General features: G+C 40.7%; 1 protein-coding gene across 1 annotated transcript in view; it reads left to right on the plus strand.

The window, feature by feature from the left end:
* Nucleotides 1-21196, plus strand: part of LOC122664482 (THO complex subunit 1-like) — a 112369-nt gene that overhangs the window by 7496 nt on the left and 83677 nt on the right. Inside the window, exons 2-4 of the mRNA XM_043860315.1 lie at nt 1040-1123; nt 2374-2448; nt 4624-4717. Coding sequence (XP_043716250.1) covers nt 1040-1123; nt 2374-2448; nt 4624-4717 — 253 coding nt within the window. The remainder of the gene's footprint in view (nt 1-1039; nt 1124-2373; nt 2449-4623; nt 4718-21196) is intronic.

Below are 21196 nucleotides of genomic sequence, written 5' to 3' on the forward strand. Positions count from 1 at the left end.
GTTTGCAAGTGTTAGAGTTAGTTTGGAATCGTAGGAGATTGTTTCCTTGTTAAAATTTGTTTCCAAGTTTGATAGGTTTCCCTTGTTAGTTGGATTTTCTTCTTTTAAATAGCTGGTATTAGGATGAAAATTCAGATTGAAAAGATGAATTGAGATTGTGTTTGTGAAGAGCCTACGTGGCTGGTTTGTGCGTTCCTTCCCCCTCCCCTCTTCTTATGCGTTCTTCTCTCCCCTGCAACTCTGATTTCTTCCACTTCTCCTACCGGCCCTCCACAATTTGGTTATATCGTTGAATTTGACATGTGGCCAATCCAAACCATGCCTTATCCATCCAATGTTCGGGATATTATATCATCCTCCCATGTGGCACAAATAGGTTGGCCCAATGGAAGCCTTCCTATTTGAGTTTGTGCAAAAAATCTGTTCTCTTGATTATAGTTTGAAAATTGGAGAATTTAATGGATATAGTGTATTATTGGCAAAACCTTCTGCGACTTTTGAGATTGTGTGTTTTGAAGTCTTCCCTGATGATCGAGGCGGTGTCTCTAGCTTAAGGAAAAGATGCATTGGAGACTGTGGAAGGTTCAAAAAGTTTCTGTAGAAGAGTGACAGAGATTTGGATTAAAAAGGCATGTTGCTTGGATTCTTAAGTTCCTTTACAAAACTTTTGAGTTTCTTGGATTAAAATGTCCAGCCCCAGGAGTTTCCATTATTACTCCTCTCTAAATGACCCTGGGTTCAATGGTGTTCTTTCTTGGGTGTGATGTGACTTGGGAGCTAGATGGAGGATTTAGTAGAATTCAACTTGGATTACCTGTCTTATCACTAACGAGTAAGCATTTTATATGGTTTCTTTTCTCTTCTACGCACACAACTGATGGAGAAATCTCATAAAGTGATAAGTGGCTTTTGATGGGAATGGTCGGCATTCTTGCTCATCTCTCACGTGTTTGTTGCGTTCTGTTGTTTCTTTTTTCCGTCTTTGTTTTGTTTTTATTTGATTGAATTTACTGACTCATATTTTGTTTGATCATCTCAGGAAATATTCCGAAGTGCTATATTGCAACCTGGACCACCTGCAAGTTTTGCTCTTCAAACAGTGCAAGATGCTATAAAACCCCAGGTCTTTACAGAGTTAATTGCCTCATTTTTTCATGGAATTAATATTTCCTTCTTTTGCTTTCTTCTGCATGGCTTACAGCCAACTGCTTGAGTCTTGATCGTCAATCAAGCCATTTACATTATGAAGTTACAATTTTAAATCTGTTTTACTATCTGATGTTTAGGCTTTGTGTGTGTGTGTATTTTTTTTTTTTTTTTTTGGGGGGGGGGGGAACTTAGTGCAGTAGGCTTTTGTTTTAACACTGGTGGTTGTATTGTGGGTTCGGGTTTGTAGGGTTTTCAGGGTCAGTTTTTGTTGGTTACTAGGTTTTTTTTAAAAAAAAAAAAATATTTTCTTTGTTTCTCTTCTGTTTCCAATATAGTTATTTCTGATTGTTAATGGGCAAAAAAGAAGAAAAGAAAAAGAAAGCAGAGAATAGCAACTGAATTTAGCAACATTGAGCAATAAGGCAGTTGAGTAGAACAGCACATGAACATTGAAGTAGTATTTATGTCAGATCATACTGCTTTTGTGGCACCTTACTGATTGAAGGCAGAAATACCTTCAAGTAGTATTTGTACCTTTGTGATGGTTATGATGGTGATATGCTGCATAACAATTAAATGTATTGTGGTAGTATCAAAAAATGGTTATAAGATTTGTTCAGCTACAAGCACATGGTTGATATGAGTAATATTTGTTTATTTATATTTTTCCCAAGACTTTATGGCACCTTTCTATGTTTTTATGCTATTGTAAATTAATCGACGGGAGCGGTTTTTGTGGACGATGGTCCACACATGGACTTGGGGGGACCTACTTCTGTCATTAGGGCCTGAAATTTTGTGGACAGGTGGACTCTAAGGTCCCTTGCTACATTGGATAGACAGGTAAAGGTCTGGACTAGCCATCTGTCAAATTTCAGCACCTGTACCTACCTATAAAAAAGAAAGAGCATCCTAGTGCACGAGGCTCCCGTTGCTGCAGGGTTTGGGAAGGGCAAATGTACTCAGCCTTAACCCCGCTTCGCGGAGAGGCTGTTTTCATGCACAGGTACCTATGTATCACCAACATTATTCAAATACTGAATGATCTATTTATTGGTCAAAGTAATGCCAAAGTCATGTTGTATGATCAAATAGTGGAGTCCCTTAATTGCTAATAATGCTTTGTTCCATGACTGGTACTGTTATTTCTATCCTAACATTCTAGTTGTTGAGTTTGTTAAATTTAGTTTGACCTGATATTTTGATTGGGAATTTTCTTGACAGAGGCAAACTATATTAGTCCAAGATGAGAATCAGCTATTGGAAAATGCACTCCGAACATTACTTCAAGAATTGGTGGTATGTTACTGCCAATGGAAATTCGGCAAAATAGTGTTCTCTTTCATATTTGTTTACCATAGTAGAAGCATGGTACTAAATCTCTTTTCGTTTCAGTGTTTCGGTCTGACCGAAATTTTGACATCGAAATATGGTATTTTTCTGTGGGTGTAAAATGCCAAAAATGACCGAGATTTCCGAAATTTCGGTGAGATTTCCGAAATTTCTGTGAAATTTCCGAAATATTCGAAATATTGCATTTTTTCATATTGGACTTGCGTTTTGTTTCGGACAGGTCAAGATACTCAAAATATTCGATATCTCGACCGAAATTTCGTGAGTTTTAGTACTGTGGGTAGAAGTTGTTACCATTGAAGAAGTGAAATTGAATAGTTTGTAGAATATCATATCTTTCCTTTTTCTCCTTTCAAATGGGAGAACCTCATCTAAATCCTTGTCTTTGTAGCTTTTTGGTGGGAGTGAAATTATCGTTCCATAAATAAGCTAGCCAGCTTACTTTTCTTTTCCATCATTTTAGCAGTAAACAGTTCCAGATTGTCACTGATCTATTTGAATGTATTGTTATTGGGATCTTTAGACAAGGCAACCTATCTTTAACTTGTGGTAGTTGTCAATGATTCTAATTATTGGTTGTAAATGATCATGCCATATCTCAATAGATCAGGTTTTGGTTCACTCTGTTTTTTTTAAAAGGTTATTTATTTGACCAGCAATAGAAAAATGATATACTGTTAAATGAAAGATGCAGAAAAGATACACAATACCAAAGAAATGACCTCTCAACAAAATATTGACCAGATCAATCAAGCAACCTGAAGTACCAAAAAAGGCAGCGGAAAGGAAGGGAAAAACCCCTCAAACACTTCCCCGCTCAAGCACCATTAACAACGTACAATTCCAGCAGTCCATAATGCAGTTCAATGTTTTGAATAGATCTGGAGGCAAAAAAACTGCTAACAATCCAGGATCGATGTGGAATTGCCATAACTGATGTAGGGCCAGAATAGAAGAATGGTTGGAGAAATTATATAACTCTGAAGAACAGAGAAGAGAATTGGTAGAATAATGTGCAGTAGCACAACAGCATAACACTTTAAAATCTCAAAATTCTATTACTCAAAACATGTCCAATTGTTGGGGGAGTGTGTTTATAACCTTTTTTTTTTTTGGGTTAATATGTTTAAAACCTTTAATACTCCTAAAATGTCCCATAAAAGGACTCCTGACTTAATAGACTCAAAAACAGAATTCTTAAAAGCTATTATGTATCCTAAGCTGACTAATCTGAATATTTAACTACTAATCTCATGTACTAACTTGACCCCCACTTTATGGGATTTATAGATAAGGTTTGTTCCAGTAAAATTTGAGAAAATAAAAGGCCTAGCCAAAGCTTGTTTTCAGCTCATTCTGAATCTGTCCGTCAAAGTTAGATCATCTTTTGCAGACCTGTTACACTGGCTAATCAGAGCAATCTACCAGAATTTTTTTTGCATATCAAATTTGTTTTGATTGATTTATTCAATTTTCTCTTATTATGGTCCTTATTTCTATACTTGTGATCCTGTCACAAGCTAATCTTCCACTGGAATTCCCTGGTTCGGGATTAGCACGGCATTATATTGGTCCATATGGACAGACTAATCATAGATCCCCAAAATGGCATTACACTAATATTCCAACTCCTACCTCGGCATTAATATTAGTTCAATTTAGATAGGCCAAAAAAAAAGGAGAAAAAAAATTGTCTCCTCCACCCCAACTTTATTATGAAGAAATTTTATGTGGGGTAAAAAGGATTTTGAAATCAACTTTGTTTTATTGAAAACTTTATGTGCAAAGTTGACTGGTTCATCCTGACCTTCCTGGATCATGTATCTCAAGGCGAACCATCTGGATTTAATGGTTATTCTGTTTCCTTATCCACCTTGGTCCAAAGGATGGACTGACCTGAAGTTTTAGTTTGCTCGTATTGCGTTGAAAAGCTGCAATCCTAAGTAGGCATGATGCATGAAGAACGTTTCTCCATTGACGTGGCTAGTGATGTATTTTCTTCTCTTATATTGAAAATGTCAAGCTATTCGTGTTGGTTCTCAATCTACTTAAATCCATTATTTTGGATGGTTTGATGTGCTTGTTTATTCTTTGACCTCTTATCATCCTCTCAATGTGCAGTCTTCTGCAGTTAACTCAGGGGAACTGATAATGCAGTATGGCCATTCTATTGATGACAAGGAAAGGATTCAGGGTCAAATACCACGCCTTCTAGGTCAGTACATGTCAGCTCATACCAAATGTAAAATTTCGTATGGCATAAAGATAGTCTTATTATCTGAATACCATAAATTGACAGGATTAGGATTTAGGAACTGTGACTAAAATGCATTGAGGCAATCAGTTATAAAAATACGAAAAAGGCCTCCTAGTTCAAAAAATAAATGAATCTGACAATTTCGACCATATTATTGAAGGCGTTTTGAATATTCGAAATTGGAAAGACAAGGAAAGAAAGGTATTGGATGGATGATGCTGTCCAGTTAGATTGATTTCCCTCAGTTTTATGTGAAACTGACAAAGTACATCCTATCCTTTATGTTCAATTCATGTCCTCTTGTGGTACTTGTAGCTCGATTGCTTGGAGTATGGGATGATTATGTTCTATGGGCACATGCAAATAGTAGGCCTGTTGTTTTTCTTGGTATCTTACTCTAAAGAGAGAAGAAGAGGATAAAAAATGAGAGGAGAGAGAAGAGGCTGCGTGAGTAATGCTCCTAAGAAGATGAAATTTACACCTTGTACCCCTTCCATATTTGTCAAGGTGTCACCTAGGCATCCAGGCAGTTCTTGAACATGGTAACCTAGGTGTGGCCCAGGCACCCACCTAGGCCAAGGCGGCTGGCCACCGCCTAGGTTCACCTTGGTGCCATGACAACTATGACCCTTTCGCTACATACTGACCATAATATCTTCTCATGATTGGCTTCAAAACTGCCTCCCAAGTTGGTTTTGGTCAAAGATTTGAACTAGCTAGTCACCTGTCCATGCAAATGGTGTACAAATAAGTCTACTTTTTCAGCTTGTCTGTGTAAAGTGGTGATCAACCTTAATGTGATTAGGACAATCGTTCTGATCCTGATTGTGAGCAATTCTGATGGCTGCCTTGTTGCTGTAGAGGCTCAGACATCTACACCATGGCATTCAGTCCCCCCCCCCCCCCCCCCAAAAAAAAAAAAAAAACTCAAAGTTTTCTCTAACACTATGAGTTATTGCCGGAAACTTTGTTTTGGCACTTTGCAACATGCTGTTTTTTACTCCTCCAAATGATGAGACAACCACCAGAAAATGTAAACAGTCTAGAGATTTGACCGTCTATTACTCACAAATCTGGTCTGTCTGCATTTGTGAATATATCAACTTTCCTCTCACTATATGATGAAAGAAACGACCTTTCCAAGAGTAGACGTACATATTTGGGAATCTTGTAGATGGTTTTCAAGTGGGAGGTTCTTCTAGCATGAATTAATGGGCTAGTAAGTCCTACTGTCCAACTGCATAATCTATGTCAGGATGAGAGTTAGAGAAAAATTAGCTTGCATACTAGCGTCTGGTATCCCCCTACCTCAAAGAAAGGTTCTTCTTCATTGAGCTTGTAATTTTAATTAATAAGAGTCTCAGCTGGTTTACATCCAGGCATTTGTTTTTACTTGAATAAGTCGATACCTGAGTTGAGAAGGTAATGATGCCTTCCTTTGATTTTGCAACATCAATCAAAGGAATATCCCAAGGTCCTAGGTCTTTGATTTTAAGCTTTGCAGCTTGGTCAAGGTTCGAAAACTCGGGTCTCGGAGGCATCTCGGCCCTTCCAAAAACCGAGACGAGTTGAGATCTCGCCGAGATCTCGGCGAGTTGATGCATTTTTATTTTCCGACTCGAAACCCCATCTCGGTGGGTTTTAGACCTATTTTGGGTCTGAAAGTTGGTATTCAGCCTATTTTAGGCCATTTAAACACAATGGCATTATCAGATTTTGCAAAAACAAAGTCCAAATAGGACTTTTACATCGGACCCTAAGTTGGTAGGCGACGACGTACTAAAATACCCTACTCTACACATTAATGACATAATTTAGTAATAGAAAGCTAGCAAAACATTCAATTAATAGTAAAACAACTTAATAAGCATTAGACATGTTAAAGTGATACATCAAATTGTTTAAGTTTAACAATGTTACAACTATCATCACATAAAATGAGATTGAATCACGTATTCATTCCCCACTTGTTCCACATAGTCTTCCCATGATATATTATTGTTGCACTGTTGCATATAGTGCTCCACAGCATTCATATAATAGTTGTTATCCACATATACCAAGGCCCCTATCCTAGGGTATAGCTGTTGCCATGTGGCGTGAGACGGTTGCCATGAAGTGTGAGATCCATTGCTTCTGCTACTATCATATTGAGGCATGTATGGAACTGGGAATATGGGCCCAGTACCGGACCCAGTGCTTTGATTGTCAAATTCATGTGTTGACTGGCCAAATTGACCATAGGCACTTAAAATGACATGAATCTACCAAGGATTCAACAATTTTTTTTGAAAAAAATAGATTTGGGGAAAAATAGCTTACCTTTAAAAATTCCTTCAAATACTTGATGAATCTTGCAAAAATGGAGTTGAATCTTCAGTTTGGCAGTTGAATCACCCTTGAAAGCTTGCAATCCATCAAAAAAATCAAGTAAAAGAGAGGTTTTGGGAGAAGAAGACTAGAAGAGAGGTATTTTGAGGTTTCTGGACAGAATTTGCCGAGATATGCGAGTTCTGTCGAGTTAGGTGGATAAAATAAAGGTAGGTGGGTTAAAAACATGGGTCAAAACCGAAACTGTATCTGAGATCCGATATCTCGCCGAGATCTCGACGAGATACTGTATTTTTTTTCTCTCAACCTCTATCTCGTCTCGGGATTTTGGAAAACTGAGAAACTCGGCGGGATCTCGCGAGTTCTCGAACTATGAGCTTGGTGCTTCTTAAGCGACCTTTTCTCTATTGTGTCATTCCTTGTCTTTACAATATCAGAAACTTACCCTATAAGTGTAGTGCTCGTGCCATCACAATGTTTGACAAATAGCATAGTTGAAAACTCGTATTTCGGTCAGAGCGACAGTAGCGAAGTTACGACTGAAACAGTGCTTTTTCTGCCAAAATGTTTCGGTTGGCCACTTTGGGGGTAGTTGATCATATTAAGCTCCTATACTTCAGGGAAGCCTTATTTTAGCCTATGTAAACATATGTAAACTTTTATATTGCAAGAAAAGTCACATAAAGTGTTGGTTTGGATTTTCACCCTTGGTTGGCAATATTCGCTGATTGAACCTTTTTTTTTTGGGTGAATAAGAAATTCATTACCAAGAAGGAAAAAAGAATTATAGTGCCCTCAGAGGGGAACAACAAAACTAAAAATAAGGAAGGCCCCAAGCCTCAGCTTTGCGGCTCAGGGAAAACAAGGGAGACAGAAGAGAGACCCCAGGAGTCAACCATAAGCCTATTCCTCGGGGTGTCAGGACAAAAAGAAGGAGGAGCTGACGATAACTTCGCCATAATATCAAAAGAAATGGAATCCCAAATCTTCCGGTAAGATCTAGAGTTGGAGGTCCATTTCCTAATATTACCCTCCATCCAAATGTGGTTCATGGTAGCACAAAAAGCAAGCTTCCCAACAATATCACATAAAGAGTGGCCAGAAAAAGTCATGTCGATCCAAATCCATTCCCTGGAGAACGGAAGAATTCTTGTAGGAGAAGGCCAACATTTAAGCAAGATTCCTTTCCAGATCGCTGTTGCAGTAGGGCACTCAAAGAAGAGGTGATCCGAGTCTTCCATGTTGTTCCAGCAGAGGCAACAAGAGGGGGAGACCGGGATGTGGCAATGCCGGAGAAAGGCTTGAGTTGGGAGACAATTGTTGAAGATCCTCCAAACAGTAAAACAGTGCCTAGGGATGTGGTGCTTGAACCAAAGCAGCTTTCTCCAAGAGGCTAGAGGACCCTTGTGCCGAATGATGTCCCAGGCAGATTTGGAGGAGAAGAGCGGAGGGTTGTTTGCCATCCAGTTGACACAGTCCTGGTTGTCAAAAGGCCTCCTGGAGATGGAGGGAAGGTCATTCCAGATGGAGGCAAGATCCTGAGAGGAAGTAGGAGGGGGGGCCCAGCTGGACTGATGAAGGATGTCAGCCACCAAAGAGAGCTTGTGCAGGCCCGAAGCATAAATGGTCCGAGGAGTAATCAGAAGGAGGAGAACTCCCTTCGGGTGCCAATGATCCAGCCAAAGATAGGAAGAGAGCCCATCCCCAATCTGAGATTTGATGACATGTCTGACTAGGTGACGGGAGTCTAAAAGTTTGCGCCAAATCCAAGAAGAATCAGCCGACAGGGAGGCTGTCCAAACGGAATCTTGCCGAAGGTACCCCGAGTATATCCAGTCCACCCAGATGCTCTTTTGCTTAGAAGCAATCTTCCAGATTAACTTGCAGATACCCGCCAAGTTCACTTCTTTGATTCTTCTGATGCCCAAGCCTCCTTCATTCTTCGGCGGACAGACTGCAGCCTAGGGAAGAGGGTGAGGAAATTTGGAAGTATCATTACCCTTCCAAAGGAAGGAAGCCAGTAAAGATTCCAAGGACTTTATAGTAGCTTGAGGCAACCCATAGATTCCAGACCAGTAGATATAAGAGGATTCCAGGACTGATCTGATAAGAACCAACCTCCCTGCATAAGAAAGAAGCTTGCCTTTCCATAACTGAAGCCTTTTGTGAATGAGATCAAGCATTGGGGTGCAGGCTGACTGAACCTTATTGTATACCTTGTGTAATATTGCCTATTCTACTAATTGTTTTAGTACTAGAAGAGAGAAAAGGCAAGTAAAACAAATAAACTATGCACCATGAATGAAGAAACATAATATTGATTAATTATTTATAAAGTATTACAAAATACGTGCATAGTACTAAATCTCGTCTTGGAAGGCCATTTCGGGCAGACCGAAATTTCCAAGATACCGAAATTTTTAGCTAAATTTCGCCGAAACATTGTATTTTTTCTGAGTTTTGCTTGGTCATTTTGGGTGCAAAATGCCAAAATGATTGAAATACTGACTTGAAATGTCCGAAATTTCGATGAAACAGTGCATTTTTTAGACTGATTTCCAAAACGAGAGGACCGAAATTTCCGAAATATTGCATTTTTTCATTTTGACCTACCTTCTCGTCTCGGATCCATCGAAATATCCGAGCTGAAATTTCGGTGAGATTTTGAACTATGAATACATGTAACATAGACACCTAAGTTCCAACAATACAATTCTCTCTGCTAATACGTGAGTACTTTTAAGTTGTGGACCTAAGGAGCCGTGGACCCTGTTATTCCCAGGCTTACACTGAGAAGGGGGGGAGGGGTTGAATCAGTGTATTTTAAAAACTTCTTCCCAGGCTGTACCTAACTGTCCACTTCACAGTCTATTGTTGGCACTGCCTCACAAGCACTCCCTACACTGTCAAGGGGAACTCACAAACAACACTGCACAACCCTCACAGGCTTACACACACAAGTAAATTGAATCAGGCAATACTAGCATAGACATAATATTCCCGACACTGACAATTTCACACACACTGGTTGGCACTATTCTCACTCTAGCACACACACCAATAATCATTGGGCTCCCAACCCTAGCATTGGCACACTCAATTGGCTGCCTTCGGCACAAATTTGATTAGCTAGGGCAATTCCAAGTTTACCAGTCACCTGCATACACAGTCGTGTGACACACCTTGCCTCTCAACCACAGGCCTAAACATCAACAACTACCCCTGCGGCAACAACTTGTCTTCAACTCTCTATATGAAATGATAATTCGGATACATGGAAGCTAATAACCGGATCAACACGCCCATTTCTTATCAATTAGAACTGTACAACCCGAGCTACTGCTACACTCTATCAAAACTCAACCAACTATGCTTAACCCAAGACATGACTTGATAACTCATGAAATAAGTAATCAGATTTCATCACAAGGAATACCATGCTGACTCGTCAACATGTAGTGCTGGCTGAAACTTTCCCCTTTCTCCTTCCTTTTTTTAAAAAAATTTATTTCTACTGCCACATCACTACTTTAATAAGAACATTTATAAATTGTTAATTCAGCCACCAAAAATTGATTCAAAGTGTCTGAACCACTGAATTAGTGAGTGAACCAGAAATTTGAACCAAAACTAAATCAATCCAATTCAATTGAGCCGCATCAAACCAGAATTAATTGGGTTCCTCAATGAACCAAGGATGACCCAATTTCAACCACTAAACCAACCTGCCAGTTGTCACTTTTACTGCTCTGACAAACCTCACTGTCACTGTCTGCACTCATATGTGCACTGTGTGAGTGTGTTGATGCTGACAGTATTGACAACAATGACAACACCATTGCCAGATCTCTAACAGACCCCTATTGGACCCTCTCATGTGGCAGTAGTAGTGTTAGGCCATACTCACGATCGGGGAAGTGTCCCTATCGTGAGGGAATCTTAGTGTTGGTTTTAGTTAGTAGTTGCCATTTCTAGGTAGTTTCCTATATGTTTTGTGCTTGCTTATTCAATTGTAATTCCTTTCACAGCTCCGAGTTCTTAGCCTCCACTTGAATCGTCTTTCCGGAGAGGTCCCTTCCACTCGTACACACTCGTCAATAAATGCGGTGATGGCGTTGTGGGTCTCAATAATTTCAACAACTATTACGACCCATCACTGAAAAAGCTAGAAAAGCTCTCCTCTACAGCCATGGCATCTTCATCGTAGAAGCCCAAAGGAGACATTGACGATGCTCACCTTCTCGCAAAGCTCTTCGATTTTGTAGCCTTCACCCATGTTATGCATCTTGCACTTACTACCGAGGACGTGTCATCGACTTTATGGCATTGTCAGAACCAGCACCAGCAACAACAACCACAACAGTTGCAAGCTGCTCCTGCTTTGGATATGTATGCTAAGGATTTCCTAAGACTTGCAGCTGCCTTCGGACAACCATAGCTTTTTATTTAACCTCGAGGAGCCTCAGCTGCCTTTGGCCCACCGTTGAAGCCTTGCAACCCATTTGTTCCTTCTCCTGCTCTGGCTCCGTCTCCCTCGTTGAATCCCCAAGAAAGCAAGCCTCAGAAAAGCTCGCTATCCAAAGCAGCAATCATTGGATTTCTGTCGGGGCAGGCAATAATTGGAGGGGTTAAAAAGAACCCCATTGACACAATTGAAGGCTTTGGATTACAGGGCTGGATGCGAGAGTTCTTGCACGAGTAACTGCAGTGTTGGGGAGCCATACGATCTCAGCAGTTCCCTGTACGATCCATGTGGGAGATCTTGCTCCTCCATGAATATGCCATGCCCTGTCTTCTTTCATCATTCAGGGTTTTGTATAGAAGGTCATCGGGAGGCTTTGTCACTGGTGGTGGTTTTGTAGGTCGCCGGTGAGTAGTAGGTCGTGGTGTGCTAGCAGTTCCTCACAGGATAGTCAAAGGGTAAATGCAGTGCAAGGTTGAGTTGAACGGTAAACGCAGGGAGGCTAATTCATTCAGGGGTTTTGTATAGAAGGTTAAAAAGGTAAGTTCACCCTAAATTGAAGGGTAAACTTGTCAATTAAAATTTTAGGCCCAAGTGACGTCACCACTTAACCGTGGACTGCTAACGGAGTGGGGCAGACTTTAATAAGTTTTTCAAAGTGGGGGGCACTCCCAGTAATTTTTTACATTGAGGGGGAGTGGGTTGTATTTAGGGTGTAGTACAGGGGTGGTCTGTGTAATTTACTTAAAAAAAACGTAAGTATGGATTTTTTTGTTTTGTTTTATCTTCAAATGATCTGAAATTGAAAATAAAACATGTCAATAAACGTGTTTTATTGCTCATATGCTAAGTTAGCTTGTGATGGCACTGCAAAAAGGAATTTAATTTTTGTGGCTCATAGCAACATGTTTTTGTGTTTGTATCTCATTATTTGTTGCTTATTTATGGTGTATTCATAGTTGTCACTGGGTCTAGGTGACCCAAGGTGTGGAGGGGGCCTGGACACAAGGTGATACCAACAAGGCACCTAGGTGCCTGCCTAGGAGACCGAGGCACCTGGACGCCAAGGCATCTTGACAATTATGGGTGTATTATGCTTAAAAACATTAACTTTGCATTTATCCATATTTATCTTAAGAGTATCCAACGTCTCTTAGCGTCTGTCCGATATGTCTCTTAAAATCACTTTTCGGAATACTGCCATATACCAATACTTGATGCCTTACTTATGAATTGCAATACGAGGATGTAAATCACCTTCTTTGGAACTAATGGATGGTAGGTTGGAATGATTACGTTCATCATTAAGACCACAAGTGGGAAAACTTGGATCTTAGGAAATTTGGTCACCCTTACTCATTTCAATTTCTTGTTCAAACATTTCACTCCTATCTCTGTGTTTATATCAGGTGTATATTTTAAGTTCCATCAACTTAGGTTTGTCAATGGAGCTTTTGGGGGGGGGGGGGGGCATATAAATGGGGAAAGAAAGAATTGGGGGAAATTGGATATGAGGGATTCTTTTCTTCAATATTTGGAAGAGCAGGCCTAGAAGGGATAGGAGTGAAAAAACCCAAACACTTATAGAAGGTGACCTCCATCAATACTGGCAACATGAACAAATTGATGCAGTTGCATGTGCATGGCTGGACCAGCATGACCCGATCTGAAAGCCCAGATCAAGACGAAGTAGGTCCAAACTAGGATTTGTTCTTGTAATTTTTATTTTATTTTATTTTGGGGATTGGATACATAGGAGATTTTGTAATATAGTCCTAGGTAGGACAAGTCCCACTAGGAGCCAAGGTACTAGGATCACTTAACAAGGCTGCTGGTTTGGGGCAGCTTAGGCTAATTAGGGCAGAATTAGGGTTAGGGTTAGGGTGTTGAGCTAGGGTTTTATTTGGTAATGATGGGCAGGTTTTTAGGAGTCTATTGGTGTAGGTTTGGATTGATTTGGATGAAGTTGGAAATCTAGGGTTTCAGGTTAGAGGCCTTATGAAAATGGACTGTTTGTGAGATATAGGGTTTAGGGGTGGATTTTGGGAAAGGGGTTTATAGGGTATTAATGGGCAGGTCTAGGGGGTTGTTTTGGTATAAAGAAGTTAGGGTTTGGGAAGGTTTTAAAATTCTGCAATTTAGGGCAGAATTGGATTTAGGGTTTTAATGGAGGTTAGGGTTTGATGGATGGAGGGGAGTTTGGACTAGGTCTAATGAAGGGGAATGGCTGGACAGATTAGAAGAAGAAGGTTTGAAATCAAATCTCAGATTGAAACTTACTGGATTTGCAGAGATCTTCAATGGTAGCAACTTTGAATATGAACAATGGGGTCTCCCGATCTACAAGATGCAAGGAGATAATTAGCAGCCCTCCCGATCTTCATAATGCAAGGAGTCGATTGGAGATCCACCAATCCCTTCACCTTGATATTACTCACAAGGCAACCTTGATATTACTCACAAGGCACACTCACGATGGAGCAAAGGCAGCAACAAAGGCAGCAAGCATAAGGCTGAGTTTTTATTAATCAAAATTCGTGTTCCATGCATGGCCCCCTTAGAACCTTATATAACAGACTCAAAATTAGACTTAGACACTAAAAATGAATGACCTAACCCAATCCTTAACCTATTAGCTAACTTAAACTGACTAGGAAACTGAAATAGACTCAAAATAGAGTCCTAATGACTTAAAAACAACTTAAACTACTTAAAATAAAAGAAGATTCCCTACTAGTCAATAGGATATAAGAACCTCTTAGCCAATATGATCACTTCACTTAAATTAGACCAATTGAACCAATTGGTTGCAACCAATTTAAACCGGTTCAATTAAAGACACAAAAATAAGACTAAGTATTGGGCTAATCCCGTATGCAACCTATATACCCCTAGTTTAGGCTCATTAAAGTGGCCTATTACATAGAAAACCCTTGGGATCAAAGGCCCAACATGTATGTAACCCAACCCTAGACTTATTTCCAATGAAACAAGCCCTATTTGATGATGAATCTGCATCATTTTGTTTCCGTGTGAGTTGTTTTCTATTTCTGTTTCAGTATGTAATTAAGAGTCTTTCTTTTATATATGTAAGTAATCCAACGAAATAGACAGATTCAGTATTGAAGTTTTCATTTTGAGTTGTTGCCCATGTGGCCTGTTTACCAGAGCCGATCAGTGACCCTGGTTTTCCTCTCCTTCTCCGACCTTTTCTTGGCTTAGGTCAGTCTCTTCTTCATCTTTCCTCGGTTTACTTCTTCCACTCTTCATACATTCTCTTCGGTTCTTCTTTTCTTCCTGTTCTGTTTTAACATTACTTGCAGCCCCAAGCGTTGACATCGACCTGTACTGATTCTCTTCAGATCAGTCTGAAATTTTAAGAGATCATCCCTGTGCTAAAACTGACTCATCCTGTACAGTTTAGAGTCAATATTTGATCCCTGCTGGGAGTTCTAATCAGAATTTCAATCTGGTTCTTTGTTCCGCCAGACCCAGTTTTGCAGATTATTACGAAATCATTTGGGTCTGCTATTGGTTACTATTAAGAGGGCTGAGGGTTATAAATCTTGTCTTAAACTTTCAGGCTGAACGCTCATTTGAGTGAGTTCTTCCAGCGGTGATTTTTTTGGGTTACCGCTCATGCTGTTCTGTTTTAACGTGAGGAAGAAGAAGACAAGTCTTCTTATTCACGATTAAGACCCTTTTCTTCTTATATTACTCAAAAACCCCTGATTCATGAACTTTAATTCTGTTTTCGTCAATTTAAATACCAGAAAACCCCTTCTTTCCAAATTATTTTTACAGTTGTGTCCATTTACTTTTTTACTTATAAGATCCTGAACTGTTCCACAAATAATGAAATTGCCACTCATTCTTCTATTTGAGAATTTCATCATTTTAGTGGGCCCATAGTGACCCAACAGCAGGGTTTTGGAATCCGGGGTTGCATTACAAATACTCTACAACGAAACACTTTAGGAAGGATACGTAAGGGCTTCTTTTGAGGGAACTGAAAAACAAATGGTGATTGGAAGTTAAGAACCCAATACGGCAGCATTAGCCTAAAATGCCTTTGGGACATTCATGCCAAGAATTTGGGGGGGGGGGGGGAGCGAAAACCTCAAGTAAATGGTTATTTTTCTGCTCAGCTACACCATTTTGTTTTGTAGTGCTCCATAGACATTGGATCGGTAATATCCCATTTTTTAAAAAAAGTGACCCCATATTAGGGGTGTAAATGAATAGCCGAAATCCGTTTCTGTATCCGTATCTGTTTAGCACTATCCGAATCATTCCGAAAGCTAAACGAATGCGGATATGGATAGGCTATAGCTATCCGAAAAGCTATATTTACATGTAAACGGATAAAATATCTGATCCGTATCCGTTTAGCACTATTTGAATCCGTCCGAAAGCTAATCGGATGCGGATACGGATATTGCACTATCCGAGCCGAATCCGATCCGTTTACATCCCTACCCCATGTGTGCACTTACATCACTTACGTTTGACCCAAAGACTTAAAAAAGGCACCAAATTGGCTACATGCTTGTTTATGGATTTTACTGCATCTTTGGCTTTCTAAAGATAGACCTATCCAGGGGCCCTTTACTAGAAGACGCACTCACAGGAATGGGTGATTGATAGTGTTTGGATGCTTCGCCCATTTGATAGTGTAAAGTAGGAACAATGGTAGAGACAGGATCAAAATATAGGTTAATTAAGCACCAGGTTCAAACATTTGAAGCAATGGGAGGTGGTCCCTGACTCCCTGGACATCAGAATGAACTATCAAGTGGTCCTTTATGAGAAGATGCACTCACAGGATTGGGAGATTGGTGGTGTTTGGTTAATTCACACATTTTATACTGTAAAGTAGGAAATTAGTAGAGACAGGAATTAGTATTTCTACATTGTTGGAGGGACATGACCCAAAAGTTGGTGCCAATGTTAGATGTGTATAGCCTTGTAATAAGGGTAGTTTTGGTACTAGTCTTATTACTAGTTACCTTATTATGTAATTCTGTATTTTTTACTTTTTTACCTTTTACCTCCCTAGGGAGTTAGTTGTAATACTTTCATTTATGACATTGAAGTAATATAGATGTGTGGAGATGTCTCTCCAACACAAGTAATTACAACCGAACCTACTCTCCTCTCTTCTCTCTTGCCTCTTGTCTCCTTCTTCCTTCTCCTACTTCTCCCTCTTCTCCTTCTCACCTCCTTAACCTAAAATCTAACTTGGTATCAGAGCCTTAGGGTTTGAGAGTCGAATCCAGCTTCTTGTCCTCATTCTTTCCTTCTCTTTGAAACCCTAGGACACAAAGGGTTTCAAGGAGAAGCTTCCTATGTAAAGGATCTGCTGAAAAGACTCTGAAATAGGTTCAAAATAACCTATTCTAGTGTTTACTACTCTATTCGAGCTTTGATGTAGCTCATTTGAAGATTTGAAGTTGTTCTAGCCAGTGCTAGAGTTACCGCCAGCTCCATATTGCAGTCCCTGTATCTCCTTCTCTTGATATGGGTTTGAAGGTTGGAGTAGCTGACTAGAATCGCCCAAGGGTATTGTTCAAGAGCCATGTGCATCCCCTTGCTGTTTGGAAGCTCAATCTGAGCACAACTCCATTTTCGTGGAATCTGTTTCTTCCCAGGTAAAAAACTGAGAATGTCTGATTTTCTTTATTGTTGCATTTGGACTGCAATATGCTGCCTCCCTTGTTGAGTAATGCCTGTGCACAACTTTTGTGAAGTTTTTTGAACTTGTCTAAGGTTGATAATATCCCTTGGAGTGTATTAGGGTGAGGTATTCTCAAGGCTGTTTCTGTTCTTCTCTTGTATTTGGTCTTTTTTTTTGGGTTGAGTGTGTGCTCCCCACTTGGATTGGTACTAGTATATGGTCAGTGCCATTTTCCTTTCAAGATGATTGGTACGAGTCTTCGAGCTTGGTACGGCTGATTCCCCCCTCAACAACATGATCCTCGGTTGGTTTATGAGAACACACACCTCAGATTTCTTTTGTGAAGCTTGATGGTACTAATTACAGGTTGGTCACACTCTGTGAAGCTTTCCCTCAGGAGCAAAGGGAAGCTTGGATACATCACAGGCACTATCACAGCCCCAGCACTCGGTTCCCCTACTTATGATAAATGGGAGACTGAAAATTCTACGGTCATGACATGGCTGATCTTCTCTATGAAGCCTGAGATTGGGAGAAGGTTTATTAGAAAAGAGACTGCTAAGGCAATCTGGGATAGTGTCGCTGAAACCTTTGATAGAGTGGGTGATTCTGCCAAGGTCTATCAGCTTCACCAAAAAATTCACGCCATGAGGCAGGGTGACAGAACGATTTCTGAGTACTACAGTGCTTTCCTTAGCCTTTTGGAGGAGTATGATCACTACAGGGATCTTCATTTGTCCAACCCAGAGGATGAAGCAAAGGTGTATCAGACTCTTGAAAAAGAGCGTGTCTTCTCTCTACTTGGTGGTCTAAACTCTAACTGTGAACTAGTCAGGCTCCAGCTTTTGGGCCGATCTCCTCTTCCATCTCTTAGTGAGGTCTGTAGTTATCTCCAGAGTGAGGAGACTCGGCGTCTTACTATGGCACCAACATCAGCATCATCTCTTGAGAGGTCCGCCCTTCATTCCAGCTCTGTCCGGGATACCCGTGGAGGTGATAGAGGCCAAGGGCCCAACCGTGAGGATGCCAGTACAGTGGAGACAGTTGGCGCTAGTGGGGTTGGAAGAGACAGATTTAAGTGTGATCATTGTGGGCGAACTGGACACACCAAGGATAGGTGTTGGTCTCTTCATGGTCTCCCTCCTGGTGTCCGAGGTCGTTGTGGTCGTAGAGGGGGAGCTCGTGCCCACTCTGTGCTGACTGAGGCAGATGCTACACAGGATGATTCCACCTTTATAGATACCGTGGTTCGCCGGGTCGTGTCTCAGCTGAGTACATCCTCTACACCTACAGTGGCCAGCTCATCATCATCATCAGCCCTACAGGTTTCCACCTCTGCCTTTACTGCAGCCCAGTCTTGGGTCATTGACTCTGGTGCCACTGATCACATGACTGGTACGTCCCATTATTATGATTCCTATACTATTTGTTTGGGAAGGGATAAGGTTAGGGTTGCTGATGGCTCCCTTTCCTCCATATCTGGTAAGGGTAACATTCCTGTGACATCATCTATTTCCCTCACTTCTGTTCTTCATGTCCCTAACCTAACACTGAATCTTTTATTTGTGAGTCATTTGACTAAGTCATTAAACTGTTGTGTCACCTTTTTTCCTTCTCACTGTCTTTTTCAGGATTTGGTGACAAAGAGGATTATTGGTAGTGGACGTGAGGAGCGAGGCCTTTACCTTTTTGACCCTTTTTTGCCCACAGCTCAGTCCTATGTGTGTGGACGTACTGATAGTAGTTCTGTGGATTCTATTATGTTATGGCATCGCCGTCTTGGCCATCCATCTTTTGTTGTAATGAGGAAACAATTGCCTCACTTATTTTCTTCTATTTCTTCGTCTCATGTTTTTCAATGTGAACCATGTATGTTTGCCAAACATTGTCGTTCTTCCTATCCATATCATGGTCATAGAACTGTTGCTCCTTTCCATATTGTGCATACTGATGTTTGGGGACCTTCCCCTACTACTTCTTTATTTGGCTTTCGTTATTTTGTGTCATTTGTTGATGATTTTTCTCGTGCTACATGGACTGTTCTTCTGAAACATAAAAGTGATGTTTGTGATGCATTTCAACATTTTTATCAGATGATCCTTACTCAGTTTGAGACTCGGATCAAAATTATTCGGTCTGATAAAGGGGGAGAATACATGTTTGGTGGCCTCCAAACCTTCTTTACTGATCATGGCATTATCCATCAGCTTGCGTGTATTGACACCCCCCAACAAAATGGGGTTGCTGAACAGAAAAATCGCCATCTATTGGAGGTCACCTGTAATCTCTTGTTTGGCATGCATGTCCCCAAGACCTTCTGTTCTGCGGCTCTTCTTTCGGCCTCCTTTCTCATCAATTGCATGCCTACTAAACTTCTTGACTACAAATCTCCCTTGGACATCCTCTCTCCCAGAGTATCTGCTTTCTCTCTTCCTCCTAAAGTCTTTGGTTGTGTTTGTTATGTGCATGTTAATAAATCACATCGCACTAAACTTGATCCCAAAGCTCTCAAGTGTCTCTTTCTTGGGTACTCTTCTACTACCAAAGGTTACAAGTGCTATCACCCCTCTTCTCGCAAGTGTTTCATCTCTAAAGAGGTGACCTTCCTTGAGTCTGTCCCTTTCTTTGCCCCCTCTCTGCATCCTCTTCAGGGGGAGAATTGTGGAAGTGAACAGGCTGCTGATCTCCTTCATTCCTCCCTACCTATCTCTCCCTTTATACTTGATATTGGAAAGCACAGGGCTGTGGATGTGGATGTGAATATGAATACAGATTTGGTTGTTGACAGTGGTACTGGTAAGGAGAAGGATTACCATATTACCTACAAGAGAGGTGAAGGCTTGCATAATGAAGGAAAGAAGACCTACCAAGAGTCCTCTTTGGATCTAGATCCACATCTTGAGATTCATTCTCCTCAATCAGGTGATATTCCTTCCTCTCCATCTGATTTAGACCTTCTCATTGCTGTTAGGAAAGGGAAAAGAGCCTGTACTAATCCTATAGCCCAGTTTGTTTCCTATGATGCTCTTTCTCCTACAGGTCTTGCCTTTGTTACTGCTCTCTCAACTGCTTCTATTCCCAGGAATGTTACTGATGCTATGTCTGACCCAAAGTGGAGACAAGCCATGTCCGAGGAGATGATGGCTCTTGAAAAGAATGGTACTTGGCAATTGGTGGATCTTCCTAGGGGACGTGTCCCAGTTGGATGCGGATGGGTCTACACAATCAAGTATAAGTCAGATGGGACTGTTGAGAGATACAAAGCAAGGTTAGTAGCCAAGGGGTATAGTCAAGTTTATGGGATTGACTATCAGGAGACATTTGCTCTTGTGGCTAAGCACAACTCTATAAGAGTCCTATTATCCTTGGTTGCCAATAAAGATTGGCCACTATATCAGTTAGATGTGAAGAATGCCTTCCTTCATGGGGACTTGGAAGAGGAAGTGTACATGCAAACTCCACCAGGCTTCAAAGTGCCTTCAGCTGAAGGAAAAGTGTGTCTCCTCAAGAAGGCTCCATATGGTCTCAAACAGTCACCAAAGGCATGGTTTCAGCGTTTTCGACAGGCTATTCTGAAGAATGGATATTCCCAGAGTCAAGCTGATCACACTCTCTTTACCAAGCGGGGAGATGGTACCATTACAGTCCTTATCGTGTATGTTGATGATATTGTAGTCACTGGAGATGATTTGGCTGAGATTAAAAAATTGAAAATCTACTTGGCTCAACAGTTTGAAATCAAAGATCTAGGTCCCTTGAAGTACTTCTTAGGCATCGAAGTATTAAGGACCAAGAGAGGAATCAACATATGTCAACGGAAATTTGTTCTTGATTTGTTGACAGAGACAGGGATGTTAGGTTGCAAACCAGTAAATTCTCCTATTGAACAGAATCACAAACTAGGAGAAGATTGTGGTCCTTCTCTTGTTGATGCGGGAAAATACCAAAGACTTGTGGGGAAACTTAT

The sequence above is a fragment of the Telopea speciosissima genome, chromosome 6 (assembly GCF_018873765.1).
Source record: "Telopea speciosissima isolate NSW1024214 ecotype Mountain lineage chromosome 6, Tspe_v1, whole genome shotgun sequence".
NCBI lineage: Eukaryota > Viridiplantae > Streptophyta > Magnoliopsida > Proteales > Proteaceae > Telopea > Telopea speciosissima.